The sequence below is a fragment of the Nicotiana sylvestris genome, chromosome 3, assembly GCF_000393655.2.
Source record: "Nicotiana sylvestris chromosome 3, ASM39365v2, whole genome shotgun sequence".
Taxonomy (NCBI): domain Eukaryota; kingdom Viridiplantae; phylum Streptophyta; class Magnoliopsida; order Solanales; family Solanaceae; genus Nicotiana; species Nicotiana sylvestris.
Genome location: NC_091059.1, coordinates 126,811,373 through 126,834,740, shown reverse-complemented (window position 1 = coordinate 126,834,740; position 23,368 = coordinate 126,811,373). Strand labels below are relative to the sequence as shown.

General features: G+C 36.2%; 1 protein-coding gene across 2 annotated transcripts in view; it reads left to right on the top strand.

Annotated features, from left to right (window-relative positions):
• LOC104232687 (phosphoglucomutase, chloroplastic) overlaps positions 1–17,372 on the top strand; it is a 28,931-nt gene extending 11,559 nt beyond the window's left edge. The window contains exons 11-23 of one of the 2 annotated variants that reach the window (XR_011406178.1): positions 690–768; positions 857–921; positions 1,003–1,070; positions 11,746–11,864; positions 11,939–12,013; positions 12,092–12,207; positions 12,675–12,816; positions 12,964–13,045; positions 13,125–13,171; positions 13,253–13,330; positions 13,774–13,879; positions 13,955–14,085; positions 17,083–17,372. Coding sequence is in view for 1 of the 2 variants with exons in the window: in XM_070170997.1 (XP_070027098.1) it covers positions 690–768; positions 857–921; positions 1,003–1,070; positions 11,746–11,864; positions 11,939–12,013; positions 12,092–12,207; positions 12,675–12,816; positions 12,964–13,045; positions 13,125–13,171; positions 13,253–13,330; positions 13,774–13,879; positions 13,955–14,022 (1,045 nt within the window). In the remaining variant the exon portion in view is untranslated. Of the gene's footprint in view, positions 1–689; positions 769–856; positions 922–1,002; positions 1,071–11,745; positions 11,865–11,938; positions 12,014–12,091; positions 12,208–12,674; positions 12,817–12,963; positions 13,046–13,124; positions 13,172–13,252; positions 13,331–13,773; positions 13,880–13,954; positions 14,271–17,082 lie in introns of those variants that run through there. The other variant, XM_070170997.1, reaches the window with a different exon arrangement.
• Positions 17,373–23,368: the final 5,996 nt, after the last annotated feature.

The following is a 23,368-nucleotide window of genomic DNA, read 5'->3' as shown; positions in this document are numbered from 1 at the left end:
GGGAGAGAGAAGGAGAGAGAAAGGAGACGAATACTCACCTGGGGAGTGCCGTCGGCTTTGTGGTTTGCCGGAGGATTTGCCGGAGAAGATGAAGAGAAGGGAAGGGAAGGTGGAGATATTACCGTTATCGAAGAGAGAGAGAGACTCGCAACGGATCCTTCTTCTCCAGTACGATTCATTACCTACTTAAATTTATAAAAGGAACCAAGTTTATAATATAAGTAAACCTTTACCTCTAGTTTGGCTTCCACTTTAAGAGTACTGTATTTTCTCAGCTCTTCTCTTGAGTTTCAATTTGTTTATGCAAATGAAGTCAAATTACTCTCTGACTTATGGTGCATTCTTCTATGGTGGATGTTCCTCTTGAAATATATTTTGTCGGGTAGTTCAACCTTATCGATTAACTTAGTTACTTTATGACTTTATCTCTATGCCTGTTTTGTCTTTGTAAGGAAGGAGAAATCCTGTACGAAGAAATCACTGTGTAACTGTCTATAGCAATTCAAATGCAATTTTGTAGGTAAATGAATAAACTTTAATAAGTTATAAATTTCTTGCATAATCTCGATACTCAGTAAAATGAGCTTACACTAAAGGACAATATTTATTATTTTGTATCCTTCCCTTTTTCTCTCCGCCGGATGTCTTTACTCATGCATATGCTTATTAATGTCTGATGCTGCTGACAGGTTTACATTTGATGCCATGCATGCAGTTACAGGGGCTTATGCAAAGCCCATTTTTGTTGACAAACTAGGAGCTAGCCTGGTATGTATGCCGTGAAGTTGTTTCTTCAGCTATTGGACTATCTTGCAATTTCTAGGTTGTAGCTTTATCATTTTTGTATGTTATGTAGGAGTCTATTGCAAATGGACAGCCACTGGAGGATTTTGGGCATGGTCATCCAGACCCTAACCTTACGTAAGAAAAGAACATTTTATTGAAGTAGATGTGCTTTAATTTCTTGAAAAGAACTAATATATTTTAGTTATTTTGGTCAAGATATGCCAAGGATTTGGTGAATATCCTGTATGGCGAGAATGGACCCGACTTTGGTGCTGCAAGTGATGGTATGCTTAAAAACCTTCTTGTTCAACACTTCACCAAAAGTTGTCTTTCAATTAACTGGAGAACATATATGATATGCTTGGATGAAGTTCAAAATTTATGAGAACCTTATATGAAAGAAAAATAATTAGAAGAGAATCAATATTAGAAGCCATCAGAAAACATTTAGTTAGATATTCCTCTCTCCTTCCCACCACGCCACCCCAAAGTCTCTGAAATGGAAAGAGATCAGAAAGAAAGGAGCAGGACAATTAGTCTCTCCAAAGATTAAGTGGTCACTTTCTTTCAATTGCATGGTTATACCATTGTTGAAAGCTTAATCACAGCAACTTTGGTTTTTCCTTTCACTAGTTTGTACACATCGCTTTGCACATGATTCTAATGGAGAATGAAAATAAAAATGTCCTGACCATAATCAATTAAATGTTGTAATTTCTAACTTTATTACACATGAGAAGAAACATTATAATGTCTCTGGATATTTCCTTGTATAATTATTTAGAAATGATTCTGAAGAGTTTTTAGAAGACCAACTATTCTACTGTGCTGTTTTTCTAATTTATCCCATTAAGGCCATTTCTTTAGTATTTCAACTGTATCATAATTTGTAGTTCTTGGTTATACTGTCTTAATCTCTCTTGGCTAGTTGGCTTTCTTCCCATGTAATCAAGATGGTTGTTTATGTGCTACATGTATCATTTTTCTTATAATAATGAAAGTGGTGCCAGAGTCACCGTACATGCACTTCAACTATTTCGCCTTGTACCCGTGACTCCTATCAACGTATGTATCGTGTAAATATGACCGCCAAGCTTAGTCAGATAGAAAGAGATCACCAAGGGTAAATGAAGTAAGTGAACATCAAGGGAGTTTAGGGTTCATATCCCAACATAGACAAAAAAGAATGACTAGAAGCCTGTTTGGAAACTAATGTGTAATTACTAGGGATTACCCAATATAGTGATCATAATGATTTGCTTGTTTGCCATTACGTAATTATGACATAACTTTTAGTGTCATGTTTGGTTGACAAGTGCAATTACATAGTTTTATTTTTTTGTATTTTAAATAAAGCTAATTATAAAAAATTAAATAAACTTTTTTTAGATGGACATGGACATGTAAATTAGTTGTAATATATGACAAAGATATGTGTATATAAGAAATATAAAAAAAACGAAAAAAGGAAGAATTTGAAAAGTCATTTGGAATGTAATTACCACCAATTCTTTGCCACCTTTGAGAATTGAAGAGTGTAACTGCTCTTCCTCAAATTCTGCAATAGGAGACAAAAAATTTTTACTAGTATTGTGTTCTTTTTTTCTCTCTCTTCTTTCTTAAAGCTCTCAGGCACACTCCCCGAGGAGCCTGAGAACAAGGTTTTCTGTGAATCCATATACACCATTAAAGCGCCGATCAAATTCCGACCACTCCCCTGAAAATAGCTCCGGTAAATCACACCCACGCGCCCCCACGCGCAGCCAGTCGCCGGCGAGGACAATGCCACGCGCCGGCGCGTGAGCACTTTTCCGGCCACTTTTTCAAAAAATTTCATTTGGACAAGGAATTCCGACCACAACCATATAATCCTTTCTGAATTCCGACAACTTTTATTTTACCGGTTGGTAGGAACCTTCCAGAATTCTGATTCTGGTTTTTTCCTCTTTCATTTCCGAGTTTTTCTAGCTCACTGGGATAACTTCCAAACAAACTTTAACTTTCATAAGCTGAGTAGTTGGTTCAGTACAATATGAGAGACAACAGGATATATTTCAACGCAGGATTCAAATCCTTTGACATCACCAGATGGAACTCTAACAAAGACACATGGTTTGAATGGGTTGAGAGAAGTCGCAACATGATGAGAAGATCATCCATGGGCAGAAAGGCAATGGAATGGATCTGCTTTGCACTTAATGTAGCCTCGACAGATCAAAACAATCTAGTGAAGAGATGGAAGTACAAGGAACAAATGACAGAACACTTCTGTACTAGGAAATATAACGCGCATGGAAGATATATGAGTATTCTGTCACTGAAGGGAGAAGGGAGGTCAGTGATAATACTCCCAGAGTTAACTCTGAACTCTGGCTGGAAAGACATAGCAGCGAAGATAGAAAGATTCATCTATCAGACCACCAGGCAGATTTCCATAGCACCACCCAGAAACAATGTGGAAAATCTCCCGTATGCACAAGTAGTTAAGGAGAGTAAATGGCAGTCCAATACACTTCGAGAGGCAAGGGTCAACACGAACAACGGGGAAATCTCTGTTATGGAACCTACTGGAGGAGAGGATACAGGCCTACTAAAAAGATGCATTATCGGGTCTTTTGGGAAAGAAATCAATGAGAGACCCACTTTAGCAGATATAAGGCGATGGGCGAGTGCTTCATGGAACAAAGCATACGGTGTTAATATATATGAAATGACAGGAAACAAGTTTCTTTTCGAATTTCCAAACAGATTCATGGCAGAGCAGATTGTGCAAGGAGAATGGAGATGGAAAAAATTCAAACTCCATCTGGAATGGTGGAATCATAATGCCGGTTGCATTCCAAACTCACAAATTGAGGAAACATGCTGGATTAGAGCCATAGGGATTCCTTTACATCTATGGTCACAAAAGATCTTCAAAGAAATAGGAGATCTCTGCGGGGGATGGTTAGCTACAGAAGAAGAAACTGATCTCAAAAACCATCTTAAGTGGGCAAGAATCAAAATTGTTGGTGATGGCAGAAAGACTCCCAATGAGGTGGGGATTGAAAGAAACGGTACCAAATTTTTCATCCCAATCTGGGCTGAAAGAAAGACACGGTATGAGCTTAACACTGGTAAAGGAAAGGCAAGTGGACAATTTACACAAGGTTCAACCTCGATGAATCAGGGAAGTAAAGTGTCAAAAGACAAGCTGAAATCCTATGACCCCGATATGGCTGCACAAGTCATTTTTAATGACCTCTCGTGTGAGATATCTGATGATACTGGGCTGAAGCCTTTTACTGAGGAAATGGGAGGACCCTCTTACTCGGGGGCAAAAGAGTACTCTCCAGGGGACCAAATCATTAATGTGAATCTAGAAAGTATGCAAAAGGAAACAATTACCAGTTGCAATCAGTCAGAAGGAGGAGCAGTTTTGGCAAGATTGGAACAGAAGGAAGGGGAGCGAAGCATAAACTCAGAGATGGGGAATGATCAGGTGGGAAGTACTGTGGAACACCTAAAGCAACTTAGCTCTATTCAAGAGTGGGAAATTGAGGAGGTGAATCCTATAGCGGTTCAGCAGCACATTCCATCACTGGATAAAGACATGGATGCAACAATATGGGTCCATCAAAATATGATCAAATTGGGGAAAATGTTTGGAGTAGATTTTCAAGGTCATGAAGAAGAAGCACTGGAGTTGCTAATGCAAATTGACAGCTGCAGAAAGGTAAGAAGGGTGGAGACAGAGTTGGAGGTGAAGAAACAAAGATTCAAAGGATCATTGGAATTAAAAGGGTTAACTTCTTTCGATGTCAAATTCAAGAGTGATGGGAAAAGAAGTAGGGGAAGGGATCTATCAATCATTTCTATATGACGATCAAAGTAATTTCCTGGAATGTAAGGGGATTAAACGATAAGAAGAAAAAGGAGATAATAAAAAGTCAAGTACAGAATTGGAGGGCAGACATTATTTGCTTGCAAGAAACAAAAGTCGAGGGGGATATCGAGGAAATAGTCAGGCAAATATGGGGTGGTAGATGGGTGAGGTATGCATGTTTAGAAGCGAGCGGCACGAGAGGGGGGATTTTGGTGTTATGGGATTGCAGAGTATGGAAAGGGGAGGTGTTACAGACTGGTGCATATACTTTGACGTGCAAGTTTGATGCTCTTCTACAGAACTTTCAATGTCACATAACAGGAGTGTATGCTCCAAATTGTAGAATAGAAAGGAAAAAAGTATGGAGAGAAATTGGTGCAGTGAGGGGATTGATGGAAGGTCCTTGGGCGGTTTGTGGCGATTTTAACGTTACAAGGTACCCTTCTGAAAAACGGGAATGTTCAAGGAGGTCCAGAGCGATGGTGGAGTTTTCGGATTGTATAGAAGATATGGAGTTGATAGATCTACGACTTGAAGGAGGAAAATATACTTGGTTCAAAGGGGACAATCATACAGCGGCGTCAAGAATCGATAGATTTCTCATCTCAGAAGAATGGGATGCAAGGTTCAGAAACATCAAGCAATCTATCCAACAAAGGTTGATTTCGGATCATTCACCTGTGGCTTTAGACTGTGGTGCGTGGGAACAAGCTAAATCATACTTTAAGTTTGAAAATTGGTGGCTGAATGTGGAAGGCTTTGAGGACAGAATTAGAGAGTGGTGGGGATCTTTTGAATTCTCAGGAAGACCTGATTACATTTTAGCTTGCAAGTTAAAAGCCCTCAAGGGCAAGCTAAAAGGATGGAGCAGAAGCTACGAAGGCAATTTGGGAATGCAGAAATCAAATTTGCTAAGTAAACTAGCAGATTTTGAGACAACGCAACAACTAAGAGCGTTGACAGAGGAGGAATCAGTCAGGAAAGCAGCCACTCTAATGGAGATTGAGGTGCAACTCAAGAATGAAGAATCGGCATGGAGACAAAAATCAAGAGCTTTGTGGCTCAAAGAAGGGGATAGGAATACAAAATTTTTCCATCGGACTGCAAATGCACGCAAGAGAAACAACAACATTGACCAAATAATGATTCGACATGAAGTAATCGAGGATCCAGGAAGAATAGAGGCCGAGATCATTGAATTCTACAAGGAGCTTTACACAGAACCTGAACAGTGGAGACCAACAGTCAATTTCGAAAATAGTTCAAGCATTACTGAATCAGAAAGGGAGTCTTTACAGAGTAATTTTGAGGAACAAGAAGTGCTGAGCAGCCTGAAGATGTGTGCAAGTGATAAGGCTCCAGGGCCAGATGGATACACAATGGGTTTTTTCAGAAAATGCTGGGACATTTTGAAGGAAGATATCATGGCGGCTTTAAACAACTTTCATTGTCAGGAGATGTTTGAGAAAAGCTTCAATGCAACATATATAGCTTTGATTCCAAAGAAGACAGGTGCGAAAGAATTGAGAGATTTTAGACCGATCAGTCTGATAGGGAGCTTCTACAAACTACTCGCAAAAGTTTTAACTGAAAGACTTAAGAGGGTGGTTGGGAAAATTGTCGATGCTCAACAAATGGCGTTTATCAAAGGAAGACAAATAATTGACGCAGTGATGATTGCTAATGAAGCTGTGGACTCAAGAATAAAGAAGAAAGAACCTGGAATCTTATGCAAATTGGATATCGAGAAGGCCTATGATCATGTGAACTGGAGCTTCCTTCTAAGAATGTTAGAACAAATGGGTTTTGGGCAAAAATGGATTAGATGGATGAAATTTTGCATATCTACTGTGAAATTCTCCATTCTTATAAATGGATGTCCTAAAGGTTTTTTTCATTCACACAGAGGTCTCAGACAAGGTGATCCTTTATCTCCTTTCCTATTCATCATAGCCATGGAAGGATTGAACAACATGATCAAAACGGCTAAAGTCAGTGGATGGGTTAAAGGCTTTGAGGTAAACAGGAGTGAGGCCAACAATCTAGAGATCACACATCTCCAATACGCAGATGACACTCTAGTCTTCTGTGATGCTGAAAAAGAACAACTTAGATTCTTAAGGATCATTTTGGTCCTATTTGAGGGAGTATCAGGATTACACATTAACTGGAGGAAGAGCAATATTTTTCCTATTAATGAAGTTGACAACATGGGGCAACTGACTCAGATATTGGGAGGAGAAGTTGGGTCCCTACCAACAGTTTACCTTGGGATGCCTCTTGGTGCAAGGTCCAAATCAAAAGAAATCTGGAATTCAGTCATAGAAAAGTGTGAGAAGAAGTTGTCAAGATGGAAATCGCAATACCTATCATTGGGGGGTAGGCTAGTTCTAATCAACTCAGTATTAGACTCGCTACCTACTTACATGATGTCTTTGTTCCCAATTCCAGCAGGCGTTTTACAGAGATTGGACAAACTCCGAAGAACATTTCTTTGGCAAGGCAATAAGGAGAAAAAGGTCTTCCATTTAGTCAATTGGAAGACGATAACAATGGAGAAAAAACAAGGTGGAATGGGGATAAGGAATTTGAAGAACCAAAGCAAGGCTCTCAGAATTAAATGGTTATGGAAGTACTCCAAAGAACCCCAATCTTTATGGTCCAAAGTGATCAAAGCAAAGTATGGTGAAGAAAGCAACTGGGTGTCTAAAAAAGTCAGAACATCACAGGGAGTTAGTGTGTGGAAATCCATCAGAGAACTTTGGCCAATAATGAAGAATCACTCCTCCATAAGAGTGAACAACGGAAGGAACACATCATTTTGGAATGATAACTGGTTAGGAATTGGAAGCTTAAAGGAAAGATACCCAGATATGTTCGGGTTAGCACAAAACCAGCTTAAGACAGTAGCTGAAATGAAGAGTTGTCAAGGATGGGAAATAGCTCTAAGAAGGCAGCTGAATGACTGGGAGATAACAAGATTAACTGACCTCTACAAAGAGCTGGAAGCATTTACAGGATTACAAGAAGGGTTGGATTCAATATGGTGGGTGAGGAACAACAGAGGGGTGTACCGAGTGAAGGATGTATATAAGATTCTGAATCATGACAATCAACAGGTAGACACATGGCCTTGGAAACATATATGGAAAACAAAGATTCCATACAAGGTAGCTTGCTTCACTTGGCTACTAGCAAAAGAAGCGGTTTTAACCCAGGATAATCTCATAAAAAGGGGAATATCACTGTGTTCAAGATGTTTTCTGTGTGGGGAGAATGCTGAGACTGTCAACCATTTGTTTCTACATTGCAAGATTACAGACCAACTATGGAAAATCTTTATTAATCTTAGGGGTATTTCATGGTCAATGCCATACAGGATTAAAGATGTCATTTATAGTTGGGAAGAAACTGGAGCTGAAGCAACTAGCAGAGATAGATGGAGGACTGTTCCGGCATGTATTTGGTGGACAGTCTGGAGGGAAAGGAACACTAGATGTTTTGAAGACAGAAGCAATCCACTGCAGAAGATCAAACTCAATTGTATTCTTCTATTTTGTTTTTGGTGCAAACAGATGTACACAGAAGATACATTGACAATCATAGACATACTAGGATCCTGCTAGGTTTTGAATTAGAATATCTTCAAATTCTCTCAATGTAAATTTGGTTTCCAGTGCAACCTATGTACTGATTTTTATAATATATACAATAGTTATCAATTCAAAAAAAAAAAAAACTGCTCTTCCTCAATTGCACTCCAATTCCAAGCTGGTCAAGTAATTACTTGGCCAGACAAACATGTTAAACCGTGTAATTACACCCAAATCCATTACAAGGTAGCCTTCCAAATAGACATTAAGTGATTTTTTTTTGTCTGCCTAAGCTTTATTGGATAGACTTATTCGAGAAATGTGCTAGTGGGAGGTAACTAATCACCAGTGAAGTAGTCAGGTGCATGACAATTGGCCCAAACGCCATCTATCTTTTTTAAATAGAATTTAATCTAGCTTCATTGACCACTAGGCTACACCGTTGAGTGCGTGCAAAATGTAGCCTCTTGACGTTGTTTGATTATCGTTTATTTATTAGAATGACCAAGAATATTTTAGATGTTAACAGAAAAGGTTAAAACCTATTTGCTTGTCATAAGCTAAATCATGATGTTCTGTTTGCAAATATTTTAACTCCATAAGAGATTTAAAAGCAATTTCCTTTATAAGGAATAATTAGAACAAACCCTGTCATCAAAACATCTCCTATTTCTCTTTATCCAAATGGTCTATGCAATGCACAGAGGGATGGTACAACAGATCTTTTTAATGTCTTTTCTCATTTTTAAGATTCTTTTATTTTTATTTTTCTTGATTGTAAGACTGCTTTAAGTGAAAACTTTTAAAAGAAAGAGATATTTTCAAAACTTTTAAAAGAAAGAGATATTTCCAAAGTATGTCAAAATCATACATAATGAAATTGCTGAAAATCTTTTGTCATCATATTACATGAAAATAGTATCAAGTGGAATATTCAATCTGGAATTTACGAAATTAAGTTAAACTTCGAGTCTCCCCAAGAGCAAGGTGGGAAGTTCTTGGAGGGAAGGATGTCGAGGGTCTATTTGGAAACAACCTCTCTACCCCCGGGTAGGGGTAAGGTCTGCGTACACACTACCCTCCCCACACCCCACTAAGTGGGATTATACTGGGTTGTTGTTGTTGTTGTTTCAGGCGTCTATATAGGGACTTCCTCTTCTTTTAATGCATTCAATTCGAAAGGAGTTGGTGCATTGTCTCTTAGTTTTTCGTTAATATTTCTTAGAAGTTTCCAAATTTGAAAGAGACAAATTCAATTATAAAGTTTTTCTTGCTTTTAACCTATTAGAAAACCCTTTTTCCTTTTACCATGCTCTTTATGGGCTTTAGTATTAGCTCAAATAAATTGTAGCTATTTAAAAATTAGTTACTCTTTGTATAAATCACTTAGACTAAAAATTGTTTCATTGGTGGAATAAAATAGGGTTGACTTTTTTTTATATGTTACCATTCTCAAATAGAGTTGACCTTTTTAATTTAATCTAGTTCTGGCTTTTATTGACGTTAAACACTTTAAAAACAATTGAATATGGAGGAATTCCTAATTTCTATGTTTGTGAAATTTGCAAGAATCTCACATTTGTTGAGTTTTTGGTTTGTAGTTTCCTTATGGTTTTGGATAATCTTCATCTTTTGGCTTTTGGGTTGAGTTAGGCTCAATGCCAATTTTCTTAACGCGGTATTAGAGTCAGATGGGCTGTATTCTCCTCTACTTGAGCTAGCTTTTCAAGTTAAGTTAGACTCAAGGTCTATTTTCTTAACAAAAATTAATTTAAATATAATTTGTAAGTTACCTTTCTTATTATGGGAGGGATTAGGATACAATCTGAGACACCTTTGAGTTCAGTTCCAGTAACAGAATCATAATGAATATCCTGTGGGTAGTATTGGAAAATGGTGCTCTTACTTAGAGGCCTCGCTGCATGTTCCCTTAGATTTGAGGGTCTCAGAATGCTTGCTGGAAAAGGAAATTACACCTATAATACATTGATTTGGGTGTCATCGAATTCAGAGTCTATGAATCACACGGATATTACCTAAGCTTTAGTAGAAGGCGAAGCAATAGTTAGCTCCATTCTCATTGCATGGTTGCGTCACACCAATTCAACCTAACCATCAATATTGAAGCATGCACACAGATTTAGTTGAAGATGGATAGGCTAATACTAAATTTGTCTTTTGATGATTGGTGGTGGAGTTTTGGCTGTAATCTTGTGGTGTGCATCCTTTATTGAAATGGTGAATAGATAATACCAGAAAAGTTCTTTACATAGATAGTAAGCAATCAAATGCATTGTCTTCACCGGCAGTTCCCATAGCACTTCACACAAATGTCCTCTTGCTATTTCAGTTTGCTATGTTATGCATTCTGTTTTTTGCTTGAAATTTTATCTTTTGTTGTTTGAATATGGAGCCTTTCTAGTGGGGCTTGTTATATTCTCTATGCAGTTAATTGTGTAAAATTTCACTGACAAATGCAAAGCAGAAAGATATATTCATATTCCATACACAGGACACCGAAAGACAAATTTTAATTATTCTTAAGGTTTTTGTGTGGGTTTGGGGGGTGTTTCACTTGGAATAATTTCTTAAGGAAGTTAGTACAAATGAAAATCTGATAAGTAGTACTGAAGGTGCATTTTGTTCTTCTTGTTGAAGCTCAATTATAATGAGAAAAAGGAAAGAGTTTGTAGTTCAAACCCAATCAGCATGGATCCAAATTTGACTCAATTTTAATTAATTGTTGTACACATGGGAGGCTCAAGGGTGAGGTTAGTAAAGCGTTTGCTTTAGGCCCGAAGAATTTTTAATAGTAGATTTTATAATTTTATTTTTCATAAAAAAGAGAGGAAAAAAGTACAAAATCTTTATAAAGAAAGTTTAAAGACTATATAAATATTTTAGAACTTTGAATTAAACTACTAAAAATCTTCATATAAGTAAAAAAGTTTCTTATAGCAAGGTCCAAGGTAATGTATTGCAAACACATGGCTAACATCTTATTAATTTGAATGAATCATCTAAATAATGATATACTATTAGATGTTTGTTGTGAACTTAAAGGCTTTATCTCTTGTAAAAATACTACACTATAAACAAGTACGAAAAAAAAGGCAACACTAACTTCTTGCATATATTTGTGTGTATATGTTTAAGACACTTATCAAGATTTGACTTTAGCCACTAATTTTATTAAGTGCCCCTTGGCTGTACATGTTGATAAGAAACAACGTGGAGGATTTTGAGGGACAGGAAGAAACATAATGATGAATAATATACATCAACGACTTGAGCTTCATGTCAGCTTATTTATATTTTTATGTCTGCCTAATTATCTATTTCCTAGCTATAAGTGAAGTTCCACATTAACTTCTTCCTATTGTTCATGTCCTATATAATAAGAAAGTTCATATCGTGTCTATGCTAAGTTAGTTTGATTGTATATTGCAATCTTCTGCCATGTGGAACCAAAGTCTGATTTTCAATTGTACACTTACGCAGGGGATGGTGATAGAAACATGATTCTTGGAAGACGCTTTTTTGTTACTCCATCTGATTCTGTTGCAATTATTGCTGCCAATGCCCAAGACGCTATTCCATATTTTCAGTCCGGTCCTAAGGTAGAAGCACTTGAGTTTTTCATGCACCTTGGCTTTGATCCTTGCACACCACAATTGACACATGTATCTTGTAGGGTTTAGCTCGATCGATGCCCACTAGTGGTTCTCTAGATCGCGTTGCTCAAAAGCTAAACCTTCCGTTTTATGAGGTTTGAACTTGTTTACTGCTCTTTACTTTTTGATGATGTTGCATTCTTTAACTATTCTTTTCTAACTATGCCTCTTAGGTGCCAACTGGTTGGAAATTCTTTGGTAATCTTATGGATGCCGGAAAGTTGTCAATTTGTGGCGAGGAAAGTTTTGGGACAGGTTCTGACCACATCCGTGAAAAAGATGGTATATGGTATGTTTCTATGTTCATCGATGATGAAAACTCCTTTCTTAATTAGTTTGCGACCATCAAATCTGGTTAAACATTAGTTTCAATGTGTTTTTTCCGTTTATCTCATCTGGATGTTGTGGAATAAAGGCAAATAAGAATGAGAACATTTATCTCCTACATTGTTAGTAATACTATGATAGTATTGTTGACTGTACCAATTTACTCAACTCTCATCCGGTGGAACTGTTGTTGGTTTACCCTTCCATTTCATCTTAAATGCCATTGGATATTGCTATATGTCCTTGCTTAGACCCTATGGCCATATGAGAGCTTATTCATCATTAAGAGATTCTTCTCTTAATCTGTATCACCAAAATGAGTTGTTGCTATTTACATTCTCTTCCATGCTACAATTTATACTTTCCCCAAGCCTTAGTATAACAACAATCAATTCTTTTTGTTCTCACTTTTTGAACTTGTAACTATAGGGCTGTTTTAGCTTGGCTTTCAATACTTGCATATCGAAACAAGGATAAAAGATCAGGGGAGAATTTGGTTTCTGTTGCTAATGTTGTGACGGAGCACTGGGCCACTTATGGAAGGAATTTCTTTTCAAGATATGACTATGAGGTAAGCACATTATGTTATGTGATGACTTTCTGTATTTGATAAACATCTTATTACATCTATGTTAGTTGTCTTCCGGGGTGTGTCATGGATTACCTAATTGTTGAGATGATGTTTAATTGCAACAATTTGCCATAATTCTCTAACCAGGAATGTGAATCAGAAGGGGCAAATAAGATGATTGAGTACCTTCGAGATTTGATTTCTAAAAGCAAGGCCGGTGATAAGTATGGTAAGTTATCATTTTTAAGTTAAATTTTCCAAGATTTACAACATCTTAAGTTCTTTAAGTACTGAAGGTTCTCTTGCAGGAAATTATGTCCTAGATTTTGCTGATGACTTCACCTATACTGATCCTGTAAGTTGTGGGATTTCTTAGATATGAGAATGTTTAACTATCAACTGTTGAATTTTTTGATTAGTTGTGTGCATTTCTCAGGTTGATGGAAGTGTCGCATCCAAACAGGGGGTTCGCTTTGTTTTCAGTGACGGATCCCGAATCATCTTTCGACTATCGGTTTGCATTTTTTCCTTATGTTAAATCCCTGAGAATAGGAGTAGTATAACCATCTGTTTCAAATTGAGTGTCATTTTGATTTCATCCCCATTTCAAAAATAAATCTGCTTCCCCCGGGGAACGCACTACCTATTTTACATAATGGGAAGTTCTTTGGTCTCATCTTTACATTTCTGAAGTCTAAATAACTGAAACTAAATTGTAGCTCCACAATCTATTTCCAAACCACTATTTGTGAAAAAATCTATATAGTCTCCAACTCAATAAGCTAGTTTCTATCAAGTTTTCATCTTGAAAAGCATGTTAGGGGGCAAATGAGACATTGAAATTGACGTAGAGGGATTAACATCTTATTATGTTGTGTGGGTTTTTGTCACCATTCCCTTCTATTTTATCCAAAAACTACTCTCTGTAGTTTATCAGTGGAAATCTCAACTTTACAGGGTACTGGGTCTGCTGGTGCAACAGTTAGAATATACATTGAACAGTTTGAGCCGGATGTATCCAAACATGACATGGATGCACAAATTGCATTGAAACCATTGATAGGTTAGATTGTTCATCTACGAGCTTAACTATGTAATATTCCCATTCCTCGAAAATTTAACTAGATATCTTTTGCAGATCTAGCTCTTTCTGTTTCAAAACTAAACGACTTCACAGGAAGAGAAAAGCCAACCGTCATCACATAAAGACATAGATATCTGCAACTACAATTGCTTAGTTGGGGAGCCTTTTTGTGACTGTTGTAGCAGGTTGGATGCTTCCTTTGTTCCTGAATTTTACATGATATATGGTTCGTCCTCGTTTGGTTGCATGTAGACAGTCTTCTGGGACCAGAAATTAGAATCATGTAAATTATCCGATAAAACTAAAACATATGACTGAAGTATCTAATCAATAGAAAGCTGCTGCACTATATTTTAATTTCTTCCTAGAAGCTTTTTTATTTTTTTATTTTACAGTCAACCTTTTTGACTTATGGCATCCTCTTTCCCACATTAGAAGTCAAGATTTCCAACTAACTTATGCATTCTTTTTCTGAGCTATATTCCAAGTTAACTGTGTGTTCTATTAATTAAATAGGTTCCTACTCTGTCGGTAATTATATTGCATGGTTCATAGTTCTGAATGATCTTCCGTGGTAGCTTTGTCTATCTTGGCCAAAATAATTGGGCTGTCTCAGCTACTCTAGACAGCTTATTCCAGTCTATGTGGCCATCCCCGTGCTCGTACTGGCTATTTGTGATGACATATTTGTGGGCTCACTCAAGTTCCTTATGAATTAACTAGTCGATTTTAGGTGGTTTTAATGAGATTTTTGGGCATCTTTCTTTCTGATCCTCATCTTCATAGTTTATATACTAAAATCTGTTTCCTGGTGTTGTTGTGCATTATTGAAGACTATGCCTTGAAAGGTTATCATCCTATATCTGGATGAGCACTTTCCATAAACAATGGCTTTTTATTTTATAAGAAACTGTAAGGATAAAAGGACTTATTCTATTAACTATTTGCTGTTATGGTAGTTATTTTAATGTGTTGGATATAATATATCAGCTTATAGACACTACGAATAACATACTGTTCTGCCCAGCATTTGCGGAAATCTTACCTAAGCACGGGACCTTTGCTTAAAGTAGTCATGTAATACTGCATTAATGTTAAGGTTGAATCTATCTTGGGATAAAAAACTCTCAATTTCCTCACTAAACCTAAATGCTTTCTTTCACGTTAGTAGATGGAATGGAACAAGGATCGCTCATATGAAGTGAGGTTTTCAATGAAGTTTTCTACTATGGATTATCCATATGTTATACTATGGAGCAAGTTCACTTATGGGGTACCTCAAAGTTGTACAAGAAAAATGCATAACACAAAATTGAAGCTGGTCTGGGTGGATAAGTGGTCAAACTTGTCTTCCAAACAGCTCAATAATCTCTTCTTCAAGTAGCCAGCTTCTAAATAAAGGACCACAAGTGAAAAAACGATGAAGGGCGGATCAAAATTAGTAAGCAAATGTCAAGAGATTTTCTTGCTAGAAATCTTGGCTCTATATAGTTTACGAGATTCCATAACTATTTCAGCTCTAACTTGTCCAGAAAAAGAGGCTATATGGAAATGGGGGTGTCATTGTTCATATTGTGCATTGATAGGTGAATCTTGTGACTGGATTTACTCCAGTAGATCACTGTAAGATTGTCAGAGAAGCTTGAAAACATATCCAAAAAGAAAAAAAAGTTATAGAAAAGGATCTTTAGGTTGTCGTGAGGTAAAACAGAGAATTCAATCCTGGGATATTTACAGATTATGTGTGTGCTGGGCAAGTGGGCTACTATAAATCATCTTGCAAGTATGCTAATTCTTTTTCATGAGTTTAGCGTAGAGAAATCTTCAGCTTAATTTGGTTGAATCAAACCCATTCCATGTTCAACCAAAGTGGGTTATTCTCAAATTGGATTACCCTCCACCTTAAAATGATAGGTGCTGGTACTTTGTTTTTATGAAATGTCACAGGAGTAATTTTTTCAGTCGAAAGTTTAGAAATATCATCTCTTGGACCCTCACTATACATAAGAGTAAACTGAGTCTGTATCTAAATATTTGTGCCGGAAGAAGTCATATATTTGGAAAATATGTAGTTTTGTGATCTTAGGAATTCTTAAAATCGAGCTTAAATTGCTTCAGATGAGAGAAATTAAGCTAGAACTAGATAAATTAAATCCTTGTCCTAGTCTGTGTTTGAGAAAAATCTGCCAGTTCCCTTTGCTTTTTAACTTGAGTTCGATAAAAATTTGATGCAGTTCTCTACAATTTTAGGGCATTGAATTTTATATATAGGGAACTTGTGTTTGTAATTACATCGCTTTTGTTATCTTTTCTAATTTAATGATCTTATATTTTCCCTTTTGGGTGGTGACTAGTGAAATCCAAAGCCTGCATAACTGGATGTAGTCATTGGCTCTTCAAGTTAAGGATTTAACTTTATAGTATATATAAACATCATAAAGAAAGTTTTATACTATCACTGTATTTTAACTTGTTGCTTAGAGATGTTACTGTATGAGTCCTCAAATGAAATTGGTTCTTTGAGGACATTGTCCCATCACTTCCAAGATGTTCCATCTCAGGCTAATGCCTGCAGCCTCCTCCTAAAGGAACATGGCTAGGTCCTCATCAGCTGATGTTGTCCTTGCGAGTCTCTTTGGATTTTCTGCGGACCCTGCACTTCTAATGGGAGAGGGTCAATTCAACTGTTGTCTTTTTGTTTATTTTCGTAGTTCCACTATCAATATTTGTTTAATGTTAGGTCCCTACCATCATGAATGTACAACTCGGACAAGAATAAGCCAACCACCACTCTTCTCAATTGTTTCAACAGTTTGTCTTTTAGTCATTTTGAACTCTGAACGGTAGCTTTGACGTAACTGGTAAAGTGCTGCCATGTGACCAGGAGGTCACGGGTTTAAGCTGTGGAAACAGCCTCTTGCAAAGATGCAGAGTAAGGCTGCATACAATAGACGCTTGTGGTCTGGCCTTTCCCAGACCCCACGCATAGCGGGAGCTTAGTGCATTGGGCTGCCCTTTAGTCATTTTGAACTCTAATGTCCTTAAAGACAAACTATGCTAAGACTTCCAATATGTCTAAGTGATATCTTGGTGCAGCATGCATTCACGCACGAACTAGTTCAGAGATATTGTGTCTCCTCGGATCTTTGCTGTTCCTGATTTACTGTCTTATGCTTTTCTAGTAAGGGGCAGCTTTAGATGATGGGATTTTTCTGACCAATTGAAGAAAATATATACGATAGCCATAAGCTGTACTTATAGGAGAAGGTGGGGTGCAATGGACTTATTTTTGAATGGAGAGGACTGTGAAGTATTTGATGTCATCTCAAAATAATCAGACATTGTTCTCTGCTGTTCCAGACATGGTAGTGCCTTTGCTTTTTAGTAACTCTCTTTGGTTCGAGCAGCTTTAAATGATGGGATTTTCTAACCAACAAAAGAATATAATCATAAGCTTAAGTTTATTCTTGAATGGAGAGGACTGTATACCATTTGATGTGATCTCAACAATCAAGTTGCCACCCTTCCCTTGCCCAACTATATTCTTTCTCTAAATTTTATTAAAGAATTTAATCTTGGATTTTGGTAAGAAAACTGAAATATCAAGTAAGCGTGCTTGTTAAATATGCCTTTACAAGCGTAGAAAATATCGTTTCCTCATAGAAACCATTGCTATGCATCCAGATGCTGTTTGTTTAAAACACACATGAATTCTTATGTTAATTTTTTTTCTAACTGAAGTTCTTTTTTTGTGTCCTTATTGTGATATCATGTGAAATTGACATCACCTTATACTTGTTTTAATAATGAATACCTTGTACAAAAGCAAACGTTCTTAAGATGAAATACCTCGTAGAAAATAATTGTCCATGAAAATCTCCCCTCAAGATCGCCTCCCATCGAGTCTAGGGCTCAAAGTATGATAAAATGAGACCGAGTCTCGAAATACCCAACTATAAACAAGTTGTAAATATCGCATTTGCGACTACTAGAAGATCGCAAAAGCGAACTCTATCCAACCCCAGGAAATGTTGCAAATGCGATAAATACTTCACAAATGCGAAGTCAACTATCCTGATTCGAGGTCAAATGCACAAAAGTCAAATTTGGTTAACGCTTCCAACTCTTCAATCCCGAATAGCTCGAAACCGACCATGCATGCAAGACACAATACATCATATGAAGCTACTCAAGAACTCAAACCACCGAACGGTATGTTGAAGTTTAAAACGACCGGCCGGGTCGTTACATGGATTTTCTAACCAATAAAAGAATATAATCATAAACTTAAGTTCATTCTTGAATGGAGAGGACTGTATGCCATTCGATGGAAATCTCAACAATAATTAAACTTAGCCAAGTTGTCACCCTTCCCTTTCGGCCTTGCCCAACTATATTCTTCTCTAATTGTATTAAAGAATTTATACTTGGATTTTGGTAAAAAAAAAAAAACTAATCTATCAAGCAAGCGTGTTTGTTAAATTTGCCTTCACAAGCGTTGTAAATATCGTTTCCTCATAGAAATCAGAATTGTTGCTATGCGTCTAGATGCCGTTTGTTTAAAACACACATGGAATTCTTATGTTCAATTTTTTTCTCACTGAAGTTCCTTTTTTGTGTCATTATTGCGATATCATGTGAAATTAACATCACCTTATACTTATTTTAATAACGAATACTCCTTGTACGAAAGCAAACTCACTTTGAGTAGTGGTGCCTTTGTCAAAGGTTTCATGGGGAAATTAAAGATAGTTTCCGTACTCGGATCTTGGTTAATGAGCCTTGCGACATGTTGAAGAGGAAGTTGTTATGCCCCTTAATAGATCGAACTTCCTTTAACCTTTGATTTTCTCTCGGGGAATAGTATAGGGAAATCTAAATATACATACATAGAGGTTTGTTTCTTTGAAATCAAGCTCTGCTTGTAGCTTCGCATTTTGATAGAAATAGGTGCTTGTTCAGCTCGCTCGCTGTCAACTAAATGAGCCTTCACTGGCCAAGCGGGCGGAAATCAAAATATGCATACATAGAAGCTGATTGCGTCGTATGCAAAGAGAACCATGCAATATGTTACAACTTCCTCAACTTGTAGTGTTTTTCTTTTGTAATTTCCATCCTGCATTTTATTTAAATATTGTTCGATTTATATTTATAAATAGGCAGAAACGGAACAACTTGATTGAATAGGGGACTGCATTATGTGTCGCGTGAGTTATTCATGGACTCTCTGCTTTTCCTTGATTATAATGCATGTTTGTGATAATCAAAAGACTCTAACTGAAATGTCGAACATGTTTGACATCTTTTAAGATGTCCAAGAAATTAAAACTTGATAAAATAAAATTGTGCAGTAAGCAAGTTTAATTAGATATGTCTGTTATATTTAGAGCATAACAATTTGTATACCTAAACTGACCAGTCGGTATGGTCTTCGGTAGTAGTGACAAGGGACAATTTTATTTTTAGTAATTCACAAGTTTTACATGGAAAAATTCCTGCAAAGTAGGGTAGTTGATAAGTTGAATTACGTTGCGATACAAAGGCTTGCAGGGTGGTGTTGATGGGAGTTTTTCATATAATAGGTGCGAATGATTCGCCAGCAAATCACAAAAATCCAAGAATAAAATCAATCAAGATTGTCTATGCTCCCATTTTAATAAAATCAAAGTCCCTGAGGAGACCCACCAACGCATTATAATGCGGAACATAGAGGGGAGACAGAGAGAGGATATAAAGTGAGTCATCTTTTAGTGGATAAAGAGTGGAAACTCTTCCTAATTTAGACAGTTGCAAATACATACATGTACACTTTAGTTTGAAGTAATATATATGTGAAAGGTATAGTTGTAATATTAGAGATCCAACCTTGCAGGGTCTGTCAATTTCATGGGATTTGTTCTTCCATTTGCCCCACCTTTTGTCTTCATGACATTTGTGACCACTCCTCCATCATGTTAGTTGCCTCCTTTGATGGAACTTGTACTTTCCCTTCCTTTACCTAAGTTTTTGTATGTTGCGCTCTTTTCCAGAATCATGTCCTGATAATGGAACTAGACATATTTGCTCTTGTCAACTATAGATCCAAAAAAAAAAAAAAAAAAAACTAGTACTATATGGTGAAAACTATCATTTATAATAACTTAGTAGTAGTATTGGATTTTTATTTGTGATTTAAGAATCTTTTAGTGTCTTCTCATCAATTATGTTAATCACTTTTTCATTGAATAAAACAATTATTATTATTGTTGTTGTTGATGGTGGTGGTATTATATACTAGTTTATTATCATGACACTACACTCGAAATGAACATGCAAGAAGAAGAAATTACTATATATATCATATATGTACTATTCTAGTTTTTTCTAAAACTCTTTTTTTGTGAAGTGTATATTTCTTCAACAAATAACTCATTTTCTTCCCGTTCCTTGTAATCTTGCTTTATCGCTAATAAAGTGGTAAAGTCGCAACTCTCATTAGCATGAGGTTGGTTATGTTTTGACTGGAAAAAAAGGTCCCCTCTTTCGTTAACAAGATGAAACACTACGGTTTTTAGTTAGTTAGACGTTGAATCAAAGTCATAGCCGTAGAGGGTTAAAATTTACAAGAATATTTTCATGTCTAAATGCTTGCATAATGCTGAAGGAATAACTCATTAATATTGCGGTATGCAAGTTTTTCAATCAAGCTAGTAGCTGGCAATTAAGTAGGTGGGTTGGTTTTCAACAAGCTTACAGTTTTATTTTATTTTTACGATTCATGTTTGGTTGTAAAACCAAACGTATTTGGTATTAGGAACCAGCCAATAATAGGGGCCAAAGTACTTGGAAAGATTTGGTTAATCCTTATGGGGACCTTTCTTTTAAGATATTATCTCAAAAAGGTTTCATGTGCACGGTATATGTATTTGTTTTTTCTGTGATATTTTTTTGCATAATCTTGATTTTATTCCAAAATTAACAGTTGATGACTTTGTCACTGGTCTATATTGTATTAACGTTGACGTGCTTAATGAGCGATTAATTGAAAAAGACGAACAAAAGAATTTATAATGATCTCGAGAGGTTTGTCCTCTACTGAAGATACTCATGAATTTAGTGAATTATTTGATTTGATCCTTTTGCATTAGACAAAATGCAATCTCTCAACCAAACAAAAAAAAGCATATTTAATTATTATAATTATCTTAGTGTTTTGTCTATTTCCTGAAATGAAATACTGATGATAATATGATGAACATGCTTTTGTGTGAAAATGAGGTAATAATGCATGTGTTGGAGCTTCTTTTACTTCAAGTAGAGGGGCATGTCACTTTTCCTAGCTCCATTTCGAGAAGCATAGCCATAATTATTTTATTTTGCTTGTTAGAGCAGTATGTTGATTTAATTACTAGGCTGATTGTCTGCTTAGTGCTTAATATTCAGGTCAAGTGAAAACCACTAAATGTGAAGTATACCATCCATCATTTAAATACAATATCATTTTCTAAACTAATTAGTAAGGCTGAAATCTCTCAAATCAGTTATAAGAATATATTTGAATAAGTATGCTAAGAACTGTTTGTTTAAGGATAAATAGTCATTTGTTATGATTTCAAGTCAAAATTTTCTAACCTCACGTCATCTGAGTCAACTTATTCGAACAAAAAGAAAATGCAGAATTTTATGCTTAGTTATATTTATGCTTGTTTCTCAGGCATATATAAAGTTAGAACCCGAAACACTCTGAACCCATAAACAATTTAAGCTGTAATGAGTGTTAATATAACTAACATTTTCTTGGCCCCTCATCAAGAAGATATATATATATATATTATATTATATGGTTCTCATTCTTGATATGGTGGGCGTGCAGTTACAGCTAAAGAAGGTTTTGCCTCGAAAAAGAAGAGCAAACACGAGAGAAGCTAAGAAGAATTTCGACCATTGGCCAATAGAACAACCAATGGCACATCGACACATGTATACATGAAAGTGATGAATACTGTTATGGATAAAGGAATGATAGAAGAGAAACAGCTAAGGGACATTATGTTCCATTAAAATCCACAGCACATTCTATTTTAGTTAATTGTAAACTATATTCCTACTATTTCCGGCTGTTGGTTTATTACTATTTCCAGACACCCCCACATACAATACTCCTTTTTGTGGAGGTGGAACTCCATATATACCTAGTTGACATCACTCCTGTGCTCATAAAGTTGAAGTGGCCACTACTCAAGAGCTAGAAGTTTGGCCCTTAATAATCTAATTATGCTTTTTCTTTTTCCTGTGCTCATAAAGTTGATCTGACCTTTTATTTTGACGAAAATTATACATATAAATAGTGTAATATACTTCAAGTACAAGTAGAGTTCGGATGATAACTGAGAACCCAAAAGCAACACCATACCACAGTATGTGTGCATAACACTTGTGATGCCAGAAGAGATTTTCTTTAGAATTATTTCAGAAACTTTCTGCACATAAAAAAGAAAAATTACATTTGAGTATGTCTAAACTAAAATAAATATTATCTGCTCGGGGCACGGTCCAAGTTAGCCTATGTAAATGTCTAGGCTAAGTATGTAGTTTAGTAACCTGTGTGGCAAAACTTCTTTTAAGGCCAAAAATGCTTTTTCTAAAATAAATTTTTTTTGAAAAAACTTTTTTCTTAACTTGAGGTGTTTGGCCAATTTTTTTGGTTTGAAAAAGTATTTTTGCGGAGAAGCAGAAAAAACTAGGCTCACCCCAGAAGCAGAAGCAGAAGCAATTGAATTTTCTTCCTACCAAAAAAACTGATAGAATTTAAGGGTCCACTAAACTATATAGAGAACCTATTAGTTCTCATAGAAACCACGCACACTGCAATAAGTAAATGACAAGAGGAATTTTACGTGGAAAATTCCCAGCTCAACGAGATTAAAAACCATGACCTACCCTTGTAGGATTTCAACTTCACTACTGAGCAACTTTAGATTACAACCTATGTAACTTAGGAATTAACCTCTTAATCCCTCACTAACTTGTAACACTCTATTACAAGCTACTTTATAATGACTCTATTACAAAGACTTTACAACTCGACTAACTCTAGCCAAGACACAAACACAAGGGTTTATGATTTACAAAGGGTTTCCTACAGTATGCTTCTAAGTAAGCTAAGTAGGAATTACAAGTAAGAGCTTTTACAAAGTTACAACTCAACCAAGGACATACAATAACTTGATATGGGGAACTGGTCCGTAGCAGTGTTGTTCTTTGTTTTTTATGCACTTGAGAATCGTTTGCTGGATGATCAATAACAGTGAGTGTGCTTGAGTGAATTTTCTAAGTGTTCAAGTAATTTATTTTACCGTCCTTGATGTTAATAATGCATTTGTGATATCACTTAGAATGATGTTAGCAAGTTAGGTAAAAGAGATTCCCCATAAAGTTGACTGCTGCACTATTTCTGTACTATAGCATGTGCAAACAACAACTTTACAA